The sequence below is a fragment of the Taurulus bubalis genome (assembly GCF_910589615.1).
Source record: "Taurulus bubalis genome assembly, chromosome: 17".
In the NCBI taxonomy this organism is placed as follows: Eukaryota; Metazoa; Chordata; class Actinopteri; order Perciformes; family Cottidae; genus Taurulus; species Taurulus bubalis.
This window is the reverse complement of record NC_136605.1, coordinates 12,459,078-12,473,280: the sequence shown is the minus strand read 5'-3', so window position 1 is coordinate 12,473,280 and position 14,203 is coordinate 12,459,078. Positions and strand designations below refer to the sequence as shown.

The following is a 14,203-nucleotide window of genomic DNA, read 5'->3' as shown; positions in this document are numbered from 1 at the left end:
GATGCCGACATGGGCATCGGCCTTCAAAAAAATCATGCCACGCATTCCCTCACAGCCTGTGTGTGTGTGTGTGTGTGTGTGTGTGTGTGTGTGTGTGTGTGTGTGTGTGTGTGTGTGTGTGTGTGGTTTATATCTTCTTACTGTATTTGTTCTGGCACAGTGTTCTATTGTGGGGCTTGGCTTTGCACTCCTCAGATAAGAGAGCAGTTATGTCAACACTGGGTACTGTGAAGGAGCCGCCTGGTCCTGTTGACATAATACAACACTGGTTATTTACTCTGACCACAGAGTTCAGCCATCATCTAGCCTCTAATGTACTAATGACCAGCGGCACTCCTGGGGTGGAGCCCCCTCCTGGCTTGGTCCAGTACTGGCTCTCTCACCTTATCAGGTGAGAAGAAAGATGAGCGAGTTGGGAATAACTGTGGGTTTAAAAAAAAACCTTGAGTTTAAAGCAGACTGCCAGCAGATTCTGAAAAAAGGGTTGACAAAAGCTTCTCACAATACACACACGCCCTCGCAGGCAGCATGAGTCTGCATATTGAGCTGAGCTGAGCAGCCCTATCAGTAAAGAGCCAGTGGAGCAAGCCATGCATAATTATGGAAGGGGGAGGGGGTTAATTGACTTCTTTGAGAAAGATCCTGATTTCTATCAGCCCGTACCATAATCATGTGAGCCAGGGCTCTCATTAAGCCCCCTCCCTCATTTATCTCTCTTCCCCTCTAACCCGGTACCCTCTCCCTCCCTCGCTCCTCTCCTGCTTTGAAAAAGGGTGAACCCCCCCAACTGCTCCCGCTGAGTCCTCAGTGGGCCAGGAAAGGGTGAGGCAGATTTATAGCTAGCAACTAAAGTGAGTAAGGTGCACACTGGCGCATAAACACACAATGAGTGCACACACACACACACACACACACACACACACACACACACACACACACACACACAGTAGGCTCCAGACTGCAGTTGACCTGACTGGGACCTCAGGGCGGTAATTGTACAGGCTAGCAGGCATTAGCAGCAAACCTGCGTGTCCCTGTGGACCAGAAATGTTCTCCACACACACATTCAGACACAATGTTTGTACCAGCCGCGACGACGACGCTGGTATTGTTTTTTACCTTGTGAGTCTGTGTGTGTGTCACCGTGGCAATATGTGGTCCTGGAGACTCCTGACTATCACAGGAGCCCTTTGGAGCACTTTGCACTTCCAGGTGTTTACCTCTGTGGACAGAGTTTGTCACAGCTGCATCGTCATAACCGTGCAGGATGCTGTCACGAAACTTTGTGACCTAACTGGATGCTGAGTATGGCTCATACCTCCCCCGTAAGATGGTGTCTAGTTATTTTTCTGTTTCCTACAATAATGCTCAAACCACGGTACAGTGGGAGCAGCATCACAACAAGGGCTTTGAATTATTTACAGGCAGAAAGTACACACTGCCTAATGACCAGCATCCTTAGCACAAACAAAATACATTACGTTGGCATGTCAACACCTGCGAATATTGACTAAAACATATCCACTAAGAGAACCGTTTTGTTCAACATGGTTTTAACAAGATATGGAAAGAAAGCAGCTCCCTCCCGTTGCGTTGCGTTCCTTTTCTCTTCTGCTTCCACTACGTTCTCTGGAAGCAGTGGAAGTTTGGGGTAAAGCTGGGAGAGAGAGAGGGAAAGAGAACGAGAGAGGAAAAAAAGGATGACGTGGAGAGAATAGATGAAAAGTGACAAATGGGAGATTTCCTTCACAAGCTCATAAATCAGTTGACGCGGGCAGGGGCAGTATGAGGCCTCCCTCAAATAGTCTAATTTTTTTCCCCCTTTCACAGCCAGCACTAACCACCCGTCTCCCTCGTCGTGCACGCAAACACACAAACCTACAGAAACACATGTGCACAATCTCACACACACACACACACACACACACACACACACACACACACTGTCTCCCAGATGGTGTGTGCTGGAATGGCATCCCCACCGCTCTCCCCCAATCTGCTGGTGGCGCAGCGGCCTGCCTGACTGGCACAGAAACACGTCTCGTAAAATCACTTACAGTTAGGAGTGGTGCGCGCTTCAAAGCGGTGCGCCTTCAAACCAACCCTGTTAAAAGGTCCAGGCATGTGCGTTGAAATAAATCCTGCTCCTTCTGTCACATAAAAACAGGCAGGGCGGAGGGCTGGGTGGTACAGCCGGTGCTAAAGGTAAGCGGGACAGACAGACGACGGAAGACGAGAGAAATTAGCTCTTCAGAGTGTTTGCTTTACGCACACAGTAGGGTGCCACACGCCAGGTGAGGATGTGATCGAGCAGCGCGCAGAGGCGCCCCGCTGGGTTTGGAGGGATCTGCTGAGTTGCTAGGGAGCAAAAGGATCCCCTGCATCCCCTGTTGAGCGCCGGTGTTTGTTTGAGTGAATGTGGAGCGTTGTTATCGATTAAAAAGCGCTGCCGTTAAACTGGACATGTGGAGGGAAGGAAGGCAGCGGCTGTACCCTTGTTGTGGATCGGAGGATGCTCGTTCCGCACTGAGAAACTTGAGCCCCGTGCAGGACGGTCCCAGAGACTGACGAATTGATGAAGATCCAAAAAGGACTTAGGATCTGCTTTCATTCTGAATGTTCACCATCTGCTTGGCTGGAAAGAGAAGCCACGGAGCGGGAGAAAACTCTGTCAACTGACAGATGAGACAGTGAGCTTAAAAATGTGTGTGTGTGTGTGTGTGTGTGTGTGTGTGTGTGTGTGTGTGTGTGTGTGTTCTTGTGCAGACAGTGTGTCCGTATTGATCATCAAAGCAGCTCCACTTTCTGAAAGGAGATCTGTCAGATGGGGATACACACATTTACACACACACATACACCAACAACCCACTAAAAAAATACAAATAAAATGTGTTAATTAATTCCGGACCTCATAGCTTTCTCTAAAATAACAGACATCTGCGGCATCACATGTTCCAGTATGTCTGACCATTCTCTCCCTCCCACTCGGCTGCATAGTTTACTCCTCCACCATTCCAGTGGTATTGATCCATCCAGTTTCCATGTGTACAGACGCCTCTGGTCCGGTCATGCCACGTTACCAAGGATGACCACTTCTCTCCTCATACTTCACTGGTCTGTCACACATTAGCCAGGAAGGTACAGACCTTCCACATCACCAAAAATAAACGGAGCACATGTCCCAGTTTTGTTTCCTAACAACCGCATACATCCACATGTGCACAGCCACGTCCATTTATGATCCCTATAGCAACCACGTCTGCTGCTGACCTCCAAAGGCCCCCTGCACGAAAATGCCTCGTGCAGGTTTCTCGTGAAATCCCTTGAGCAGTCGTTCAGCCTTTCTGTGACCCATTGCTAAACCAGAAAGTGATCAGCAGAGATGCACAACATAGTTTCTGTTTCAGTGTTCAAAGTGCTCTCTCTGGCCACATGACCCCACAGCAACTGCAATGTTGTCTGTATTCCTTATGTCTAGTTAAAAGAGAGCTAACACAGGCCTCAGGGTCTGATGAAGAAACAGCAGACACACTCCCATAACTGTCATCCCAGATGCCGGGAATGCGATGTGATTTACCGCAACTTGCCGGCAAAAAGAGTAAACCGCACCTTCTCGCAAACGTGGGCGTCTGCACACCTGAGAGCAAGCTGTTCCACGGGCAAAACATGAGCAATTAAAATTATGAGGTGAAAAATTAACACAGCTCCTTAAAATTCTTAGCCGATTACTCACAGAATAATTATGTGTATGAATCCATCTGTGTGTGTTATTATTCTGATTACTGTCACAGATATCTCGGCTCATCTACATTGTAATTGAAGCAGGTGGATTTACTGCGTCCACCAACAGCCCCTTGCAGAAGTAGAGAAGACAGAGATTGATGGAATATAAAAAGCCCAGGGCCGAGGTAGAATTAGGCACCTGCATCAGCCCCCCATCCACCCCCACATGCTGCCCTCTCAGCTGCCTGCCACTCCGCTTCCTCTCTCTCACTCCTTTTATACAATCTCTCCACCACACAGCTCCTTTGATTGCTCTTTCCCGTGGGCATACACACACACACGCACACACACACAGAAATACAACACATGCGTAGACGAAAGCTCAAGGGCACAAAAACACACTTCTTCTGTACTGTTCAGAAACGGTTGCGCCAGCTGAGTTTTGATTTGGAAAGAAAAGTTGCCTCCGCTACAAATAACGACAGGCACTCAAAAAACAAGCAGAGCTCAGTTATCGCACGGCAAACACACACACACGCGTGTGTAAGCAAAATGAATAAGTCACAAAAACATGCAAAAAGCACAGGAAATCACTCTAAAAGGCAAGTTTAATCACATATACACACACAGGCAGCCACCCACACACAGACACACACACACACACACACACACACACACACACACACACACACACACACACACACACACACACACACACACACACACACACACACACACATTACACTGTATAACCAAAAGGCATTCAGCCATTTCAGCAGCGTTCTGAGAGCCAGCCAAGTGAGAGGTCTGTCAGTGCATTAGCCAGCATGTAATCATAGCCCAACCTCACTGCAATTAGAAGTGGTTCTAATTCTTCACTGGAAACACTGCCTTCTCCCATGGCTAATAGTTTACTTTACTCCAACAGCTGACAGACCCAACCCTGCATCTCACTTCTGCCTCCCACACACACACCCACACCCACACACACACACACACACACACACACACACACACACACAGCTGTAGCTCATCCGTCAGTATGGGAGATCAAAATGGATCCTGGGAATAGTCCCCCACCATGCCACATCAATCCCACAAGTCTTTAGGCGGTGCCACAGTTCACCTATGCAGCAGAGCTCTGTGACTAAAGACCTTCTCTCTGCCTTCCCTCCCCGCCACCTTCAATGGAAAAAAAAAAAATCTCATATTTTACCAAACATGACAGAGAGAAATGACAGTGAAATCATGAAACAATTGCAAAAATGTAGCAAGCTGAGAGCATCCTAAAGGCTCTCTCTCTGTAGATGAGGCGGGCGTGTGAGGGGAGGGTGGCTAGATATCGCTGGGGAAACGTTAGCTAATGAAGACTGAGGAAGAGGGAGCTCACCCTAATACTGATGGTATTGCTATTAGCCTGTGAGCCGGTGCACTTGGGTGTCACTTCAAAGCATTCCCCGCTATTAATCAGAGACTATCCAGCCCTCCAGAAAGGGCCCTGCTGGCTGTGCCACTAACTACCCCCCTCAACATCAACACAATAGAGCCATCATTATGGCCGTTACGCTACGCCTCGGCCAGACAGCGCACCTTTATCTCTGCATATACGTTACATAGTCACGGACAATTAATTTACCTGCCATGTCTCAGAATAAAGGGGGTGGACTGGGTGCTGGCAGTAGGGTGTATGCAAGCACACAATTTCCAGTATGTAGTGGTTTATGTATTTGGGTGGGGGTTGGGCAGCACCTGGCTCAGGTTGCATACAGCGGGCTGAGCATTAGGCCTCGGGGGCTCTTTATGAAAGCACCTGCAAGAGGCTGCAACCTGTCTGGCCCAGACCCAAAGGTCCAACCATGCCCTCCTGATCTGGCTCTCACCTGGCAACCACGGGCGGGCCGACAAGGCTGACAGCTTCCCTCCTCCAGGCCCCCACGGCTAACAACAGCCGCTCAGCTGGATATCCGCCTCCAAACTTGAGGATTAACTACTCTCTTTAATACTAGATACATTTTACACAATGCTAATCCCTAACGTACACTCCTTCTTCCTTTTGTTTTGACTATCGTGATGGACAGCACTTTCCGCCAGGTCGAAGTGGGAGCCCCCGGGGCAGGGGTGAAGAAATTATTCTCTTTTTTGGTTTTCTCATTGTGAACCGAATGTATCAGCGAGGCTAATGGGGTAAATATATGGCCTCGTTTGCCTTTTGCTCGCTTCTCGTAAATTTGCACATTCATGTTACATGAGGATGAGAGAATACGATACAAGACACTCTCCCCCTCCCCCTCCGCCTGCTGTTGTACTGTACTGAGAGCCTGCAGACTGTAGCAGCGCTGAGGGGATGAGATAACCGTTCACCATTGTGAGAAAAGGCTGTCAAAGCTTTGTTTTGCTTTTTCTCGCTCTCTCACTTTTCTCTCTCGCTCTCTCTCACTTCGCTCTCGCCCTCTCTCGTAAGAGTATAAAAAAGCTGGAGCAGTGGTTGCAGAAATAGTCCTCTTTCTATAATTAGATGTAAACAGACAAACCAGACTCTCAAGCTCGCTCTGTCCCACTGGCCCCACGGCCTCTTGGGAAGCAAGATGTGTGAGTGTGTATGACGTGCCAGTGTGTGTGGGTGTGTCTGTGTCTTTGTGTGCGTCTGCTTGCAATGCACCAGTAAGTGTATGACAGCATGTGACAGTGTGCATCTACTCTTGCCGTTGCTCTCCTCCCTTTCCTTTGGCCTGTCTGTCTCTTTCCCGTTCACAGACACAAACTCCCTCAGTCCCCTCCCCCACATTCACCAGAGGGTAGGTCAGTGGCCGGGCGTGCGTGGCAAGCAGAGAAGACTAATGCATACAGCACCAGCAGACAAACACACATCTGTTGCTGAGGAGCCAGTCATTTGCCCCATATCCTCAGGACACATACTGTGTCAGAGAGGAGGCAGTGTAGCCTAGTGGTCACACCAGGCAGAGGGGACAGAAACACACTGGAGAAAGAGGTGGAGGGCAGAGACGGACCTCTAGGAACATGGACACATAATATACAAGAGAAGGGTGTGTGTGTGCATGTATTTGTGTAGGTGGGGGCAGGCATGGTATAAACATGGATGATCAAAGAGAGACACATGAAAGAATTTGTGGTGTATAACACATTTGACAAATATAACAGAAGGGGAGGGAGAGCGTTTTTTTTTTGTTTTTTTTCTAATCAATGTCAGAAGGAGCACAGGAAATCCACGCAAGAGAGAAAGAGACACAGAAAAATGAGAAATAGTGAGAGCAACAAGTTCCCGTTGGATTGAGGACCAGGCAGCTGGTTGGACGGTCCCAAGAGACTTATTAAAATGGAATTCCTGATGCTAATCTTGGTTTTCTTTTTTCACAAAAAAAGGGCTGACACATCCTTGAGAGGCATGCTGCATGTATATTTAATGGAAAATCTCTGCATATATTTAGGAGTACACTTCATTGTTTGCTACTGTGTCATCACTGCCCGCTGTTCCCGCCGACAGTCGCCAAAATCATGGGCCATATTTGAGTTTATCTGCTCTCAGTCCTGCAACTCCACCCGATACCGTCTAAATTTATGGATCATAGTCAGCTATTTGAAATGGGGACACCTACTATTCAGAAATGATGAATGCAGGCAAACAAAAAGAAAGTGCTGTACAGGATCAACTGCCCAGTTGTTAAACTGTTTCCCTTTTAAAACGATTCTCGTACATTACCAACATGCTAGTGCTGAAAAGAATTGTGGAATTTAAAAACTGGACTTAACCCCCTATAGCTAAACTGCCCTGAATGAAGTTTTTTTTTTTTTTTAACTCCTCTTATGTGCAGAGAAAAAGTGCACAGTTTAAAAAAAAAGAAGTGGGAACGCTACACAATCATGAGTATGGAATCCAGCCAGGAGCACGAGCAGAAGATCCAGAAGGGACAGACTCAGACGTTAGAGGGTTAACAATGCACCTGCCTGGGCCTCACAGCCAACCGCAGGGTGCCTCGGCTTGAGTGGGGGGGTGTCTAGAGAACACAGCCAAGCGCACACACGGAAAGAAGAAGAAAAAAAACACCCACCCACCCAAACATAACCACACACGCTCCTACACTATTGTCACTGACCACAAATCTGCTAACAACAATAGAGCAACGGCCCTTTTTTTGTTCTTTTCACTGGACGATTACAATAATAAAATTTAAATTAAAAAACAAGTAATCTGGATTTTCTGCTTGAGCCGTTAATAATGTCTAACAGCTGTCACATGCAATACGGCCATGCGCTGAGGTGGGCCTGGGGCTGCCTGATGAGAGGCAGCCCGATACTGGCAGAGGGGGGGGGGGGGAGACGAAGGGGGAGACCGAAAGCACGAGAAAAGAGCCAAACTGAGATCCAAATCACAAACAAAACAGCAGTGGTTGACTTTGGGGCGAATGTATCAGTCTATTCAATCTTGCAACAATACATTTTCAGTCCAGCTATTTTTTATTTTTTGTGTGCATGTGTGTGTGTGTGTGTGCGCGCACGTGTGTTCGTCATGGGAAGTGAACAAAAGACTTCCAAAGCCTCGTTGGATTCTTAATGCAACTTCTCACTTCCTCATGTTGAGTGTAAAAATAGATGGGAAGGTTTTGAAATCCAACACGCTGAAATCTAATACAGGAAGGTATTACCCTGCCCGTCACTCTCACCCGTGGGTCCCCTTTGTGTTTGTCCTGTGAACACGCCCCATGCTCGAGGCGAGGGCTCTGTGGCACCATGCCACACGGTGTAGTGTGGGTGGCGGTCTGTTTGAAGAGCCCGTCTCAGGAGCAGCATGGCCACTCACTAGCCAAATTCCTCTCGCAAACGCCAGAACACTCAACCTAAGCCTTCATTGTTTGTGGACAGTTTTTTTTTATTAAAAAGAAAATGCAAAGAAAAGAAGCTGATTAAATCACTCATCAAATTGGTCACTTCAGTAACCTGAGTGAAATGAATTCCAGATGCAGTTACTTATTGTTGATGACTGGTTACCGGACACCTGGTGTGACGATCTAACAGCAACAACCAAAGGCAGAGTTTAAATGACACCGAAGCCAGAATCCATTCAATACATGGCGAGAGCCGTCTACTCTTGTAACCAAAAGGTATTATTATTATGAAATATGCAAGGGACTTACCCTTTTAAATTCAATCGACTGCCCTTGCAAGTCATTTGGGCTTCCAATGGGAGCATCAGGGGACGCGGACAGATGGCGGCAGCGCCGGGCAAGGTGCTATTTCAGCCAGGTGTAGGATGCCAACTGACACCTCCCCCATTCAGGGGGAATGCTGTGACATCACGTCTGAACCGTGTCATCTCACAACAATCCACAAACGAGCTTGACAACAGTCCAAGGTTCTCTCGCGGCTTTTCAGAGCCGGGGCGAGCGAAAGAGGGAGCGCGAGGCCTTAGTCAAATGGCACTTGGCCTGGCACCCACATCCTGTCGCTGCACTTCCACCGTGGCTCCGGGATACAAACAGCTTTTAATGTAATATTTAACATGGGTAACTCAAATTATACATTTTATTTTCACTCGCCTCTGGAATTGTTTCACCAAATGTCCACTGCACACACCTGGGCCTATATATGTGCAGTAAAATCCTCTCAATATTTAAGCTATTGTTGATACGTTTTGGATATCGCTAAGTACCGGGTTTTTTTTCCACATTATCTTCCGTCTTTAGCTATCTCTCTATTTATCTATAGGGAAGAAGAGGACGAACCGTGAGTGTTCTCAAGACCAGAGCGACAAGGTTGAGAAGAAGAAGCCACAGTTCTCACAAACAAGCCAAGCCCCTCACTGACTGAGGTTTATTATTTTAAAGACCCTGGTTGTAACCAGCACTTTGCTAACTCCACCAAACACCTGTGTTTGTCTTTGAAGCGTCTTCTCAACAACCACAGACCCATGGGATATTCCAGCAATGAGACGTTCAATAAAAGTCTCAGTAAAGTTATTTATTCCTCTTTGGAGAAAAAAAAATGGGAGAAGGCAGACGGCATAGCTAACCTTTGAAGGGGGAAGCTTCTCGGATATCCAGCTAGGACATAAAAACCAAGGGAATGACAGGGACATCCTACCAGAAAACAATAAAACGGGTGGAAGGGACTGTTTTTTATCTTTAACAGCAGCCGTAAAAACACACACAAAGCTGGGATCTGCAACAATGGCCCGGGGCAGGGGAGGGTGGCTAAAACAGAGGTGGCAGGAAGACCACCGCTTCCCAGACACAAGTGTCTTCCTGCTGGAAAAGAAAGGAGCCGGAGAAATCGAGGGGAGGAGAGAGAGGACGCGGCTTATGGAAAGGGAGACAGGAGAGATGTAAAGGGAAAAGGGAGGTCGAGCCAGCGAGATGACACAAATATGACCTTTGATTACATGGAGTGTTTAGAGCAGAGCTCAGCCGTGGACAGCCTCTGAACCCCCGCTGCTTTCACACAGCCACACCTCAGCCAGAGCACACTGATCAGAACAATATGGCTGAAAGATGAGCCCCCCAGCCATAAATGCCAGCAGTAAAGACAGCTCCGATGTGTCTCCTGCTTTGACACTATCCAACATCTGAATCCAGGCCTCACAGCCAAGTGAAGACTGTCTCCAACTCTGCACCGGAGCCAGCAGGAGATACAATTACTATTTCAAAGCCCTTGTAAATGGACTGGCTGAATTAGACTGCATTAGATGAGTGTGTAGGTCTTTGTCTCGTTGTATCAGCAAACACACAAAGAGAAGTTGCTCCTATGTCACATTCCCAGGACACAGTGCAAGCACAAACTATAAATCCACCACCTGACATGCATTACAAATGACTGGCTAGTCGTAGGTGAAGATGGACAGAGGCAAATGCACGCCGACAGAATGTCCACCGGTTCCAAGTTAACACGCTTCATTGAGGAAGAAGGGAGGAGGAACGTGTGTCTGTTCTTGCCTGATTGCAGCTAAACTCACTAGTATGGGCGAGCGAAAGAAAGGAGAATTCCTCCCAAAATATGGTGTAACTCCGTAAGGAACAATGCCAAGGCAGGGTGTTGCAACCGCCATCACTCTTTTCAGCAGCGAGGGTGACGGGAGCCCTCACAATAAATACCTCTGCAAAGTCAGAGGAGCCCATTTCGAGAAGCCACATCAGAAAACCTGCCTCTGAATGCATTTTTACATCAACCGTGAAATATTCATGCTCTTTGTAAAGTATTCATGTGAACCAGTGTGCACGTTAGTCCCCAGGGGGAAAGTGCAGAGAAAACTGAAGGGATCCAACACACTCAGCAAACAACATGCTCAGCTGTGCTAATGTTGCTAGCATACGGGACACTTGAAGGGACACTAATGACCTGGCCTGTCAAGACGAACAACAGTCGAGGGGCAGTTTGGTCAGACAGCCTACGAGCGTTTGACTGCTCGTACTAGTGGGACGGCCCCGTGCTCATTTGGCTAAACGGACTGGGGGAAAAAAACACAGATTGAATTCACTTTAACTGAGAATAAATTAATGCAATTTCTCTTTTGATTCTTTCATTGATTTTTCTTATGTCAAATTTGCCTTGTGTGCTGTTTTGATGAATTACCATTTTTGAAATTATATGTCATGAATACTTGTGAATTATGCCTCATGTCTCATCCATCAATTTGCCTTAATATATGCTTGACATTTCCAAATATTATTAAGATAATAAATCAACGATGGTACATCAGCGGAGCACAATCACAAAATAATTCTAACAGCGCCTAGAGGGGATTAAGACATAATGTGAACCCAAATGATTCTCCATGTTAATTCAATATAGGACCTGAAATATAAAGAATTAAGTCATTTTCCAGATCTTGGGGATATTAGATAGACTTCTCTCCCGGCACGCCCATCTGCTACTGACGAGGCTGGGGAGAACAATAAACCACCTTTGCTGCTCATCGAACAGTGATGACATTTGGAGGGTTGGTCTCCGTGTTGGTGCGGCACAATAATACAACAATCTGGTTGGGTAGCACCTGTACCCCTCTTCATGCTCTCAGAACATTCATGAGAAAAAAAATAAACATACAGATGCAGGCTGTGTGTGTGTGTGTGTGTGTGTGTGTGTGTGTGTGTGTGTGTGTGTGTGTGTGTGTGTGTGTGTGTGTGTGTGTGTGTGTGTGTGTGTGTGTGCTGCCAAAAGCAAGCATGAATGGTGAGAGATGAATGGTGAACAGTGCCCATGAATTCCCCTGAATGACTAATTAAAGCTCATGTTTAGCATGATTTTTGCAATTGAATTCAGAATCTTTATAAAACACTACGAATTTGAAGAAAAAAACATATTTAGTTGGCCTCCCACAATATTGCCTCTGCACAGTAGAAGAGTTCAATACGATAATAAGAAACAAAAAACAAAATGCAGAATACAAAAAAGAAATGTCAGCGGTGACTTTGATGCTGTATTCAACCGCCTACAACAACCACGCACACTGAACCCATATCACTTGAGCTGATACGTTACATAAAATAACTTTAAAGGGCTAAATGTTCATGTTTTCCAGTGACCTAAGATTCCTCAGCCACTGCATCATACACCTTTTTTTAAAATCCACATTAACATTTTTGTCAGGGCAGATGGTTTCAGAACGTTTAATGCAATAAACACACCACCACTACTTATTCAAATCTCTTTTGTTTTACTTTGGTGGAGAAAATAAAAAAGCAGCAATATATTGTGATCAATTCCCATACAATGTGAAATAAATATTTGTGTCTTCTCAAAATTAAGACGGTTATGCATTTCATTAAATCCAATACCATATGAGCTGGCGCATAAATTGCCTTAAAAGAATATCAGAAATCCAAAACACCATTACACGCATCTCGGTTTTGAGTTTTTGGAGGGTTGTTGTACACGTCCACACCCATACTTTAAAAATATCAGCTGTGATAGATTATTCTCCATGTCTTTGATCTGAATTATACATGATGGTTGTTCGATCTGGACCCAAATGTGTGTAACCTATTCATGATTATAAAAGGTGCACATTTGGACACAAGACATCCAAGTCACTTGTTAAACCTGATGCATCCACTGTGAACACATTTGCACTTCGACACTTTGAAGCCCAATATAGAAGCAGGATTTCTCTACTTTGGCTTCCTACAACCACCATACACTGTAAACCCGGGCAGACCTGTTCAGCCAGCTTATTCATTTGCTGTATGGTTCTAGGTATAGCCCTAGGTTTTCTTTCTTTTTTGGTTGAGCGATTGCTCTGGTGTGACACTTATCAATTTAACGTGAAGTGACAAAATCTCATTTCATATTCAGCCCCAGAGCCAGTGAAACCGGCGCCAGTGTGCTCTGTCCAACTTCCTATACGTGCAAACTAAAACACATCTCAAATGCCATTTTTAAATACCGTGGCATTTACCTAACTCAATGGCTATTTGTTTAACTAAGATGCCTTTCTTACCGTTGATATATTTAAGCTACAAACGTGGATTCAGTTTAATCAAAATTCCTGACAGCCTTAATCAAATTTCAGCTGATTTATTAGCTGATATTTGAAGAGGGAAACTCTGTCAACAGCCACACCTGATGAGCCGTTTAATTTAAACACAAAGCACGATCTATTCTTCTCTTTCGTGCACAAAAAGAAGCTGCTTTGCCACACCACACACATACAGGCCACAGCCCATCACTCACATTGATAAATGCACACATGCTTTATAGCGCAAGCGTTTGAAACAACAGCCAGCTTTAAGGTAGATAAATATTGATGAAAATAAATATTCTAGTCGCTACATTTGTATTAAAGAACAACCTCCGCGCATGTTTGACTGACCTGAGTGGGGAGCCATCGGTATGTGCGAGGGGTAGTATTTCCCTGGCGTGAAGTGACCGCCGTGCTGTACAGAGCCGTGGCCCGAGGGAGCGATCCGAGAGGCGGCTCGGTGCACCAGGGTGCCCCGCTCTGAGAGGAGGTGCGCCGGAGCAGCGAAATCCCGTCCTTCCATTCCGAAGAATGTCGAGTAATCCGAAATCCGGATAGGGGCAGGTCAGGAAAATCAAATGCAACCCATATAATAATCCTTTCCTTCAGATCTTATGTGTTGCATTCAGTCGATCGCAGGCTTCCCCAGCCAAAAACGTAGCCCCCGATCATCTTGTCTGTCAAAGGAGAAATCCAGAGCAAATGTCATTATCGAGAAAAACGGGAAGCCCAGTTAAGAAATGAGACGATGCAAAAAAAAGACTGATAGTGCAGTAAAAAAATGTAAGAGAAAACAAATCATTAGTACCGCTCCAACGCTTTTCGCTGTTCTACCTTTCTGCCATATATCAAGGCTTCTCTCTCATATAGCTGGAATAAGACATTTCTACCTAAAACTGATGGCGCAAAAGAAGTCACCGCAGATAGAAACGAGCAGCGAGGCGTCCAAAAGCCCAGTGAGCCTGGCTCTCATTCAGCTCTATTGATCAGCCTGGCTGTAGCCTGTAGGCC

At 46.3% G+C, this 14,203-nt stretch overlaps 1 protein-coding gene across 1 annotated transcript in view; it reads right to left on the bottom strand.

Moving 5' to 3' along the window:
• Positions 1 to 13,715, bottom strand: part of bahcc1a (BAH domain and coiled-coil containing 1a) — a gene marked incomplete at its 5' end in the record, with an annotated part of 56,195 nt that extends 42,480 nt beyond the window's left edge. The window contains one exon of the mRNA XM_079232960.1: positions 13,540 to 13,715. Coding sequence (XP_079089086.1) covers positions 13,540 to 13,715 — 176 coding nt within the window. The remainder of the gene's footprint in view (positions 1 to 13,539) is intronic.
• Positions 13,716 to 14,203: the final 488 nt, after the last annotated feature.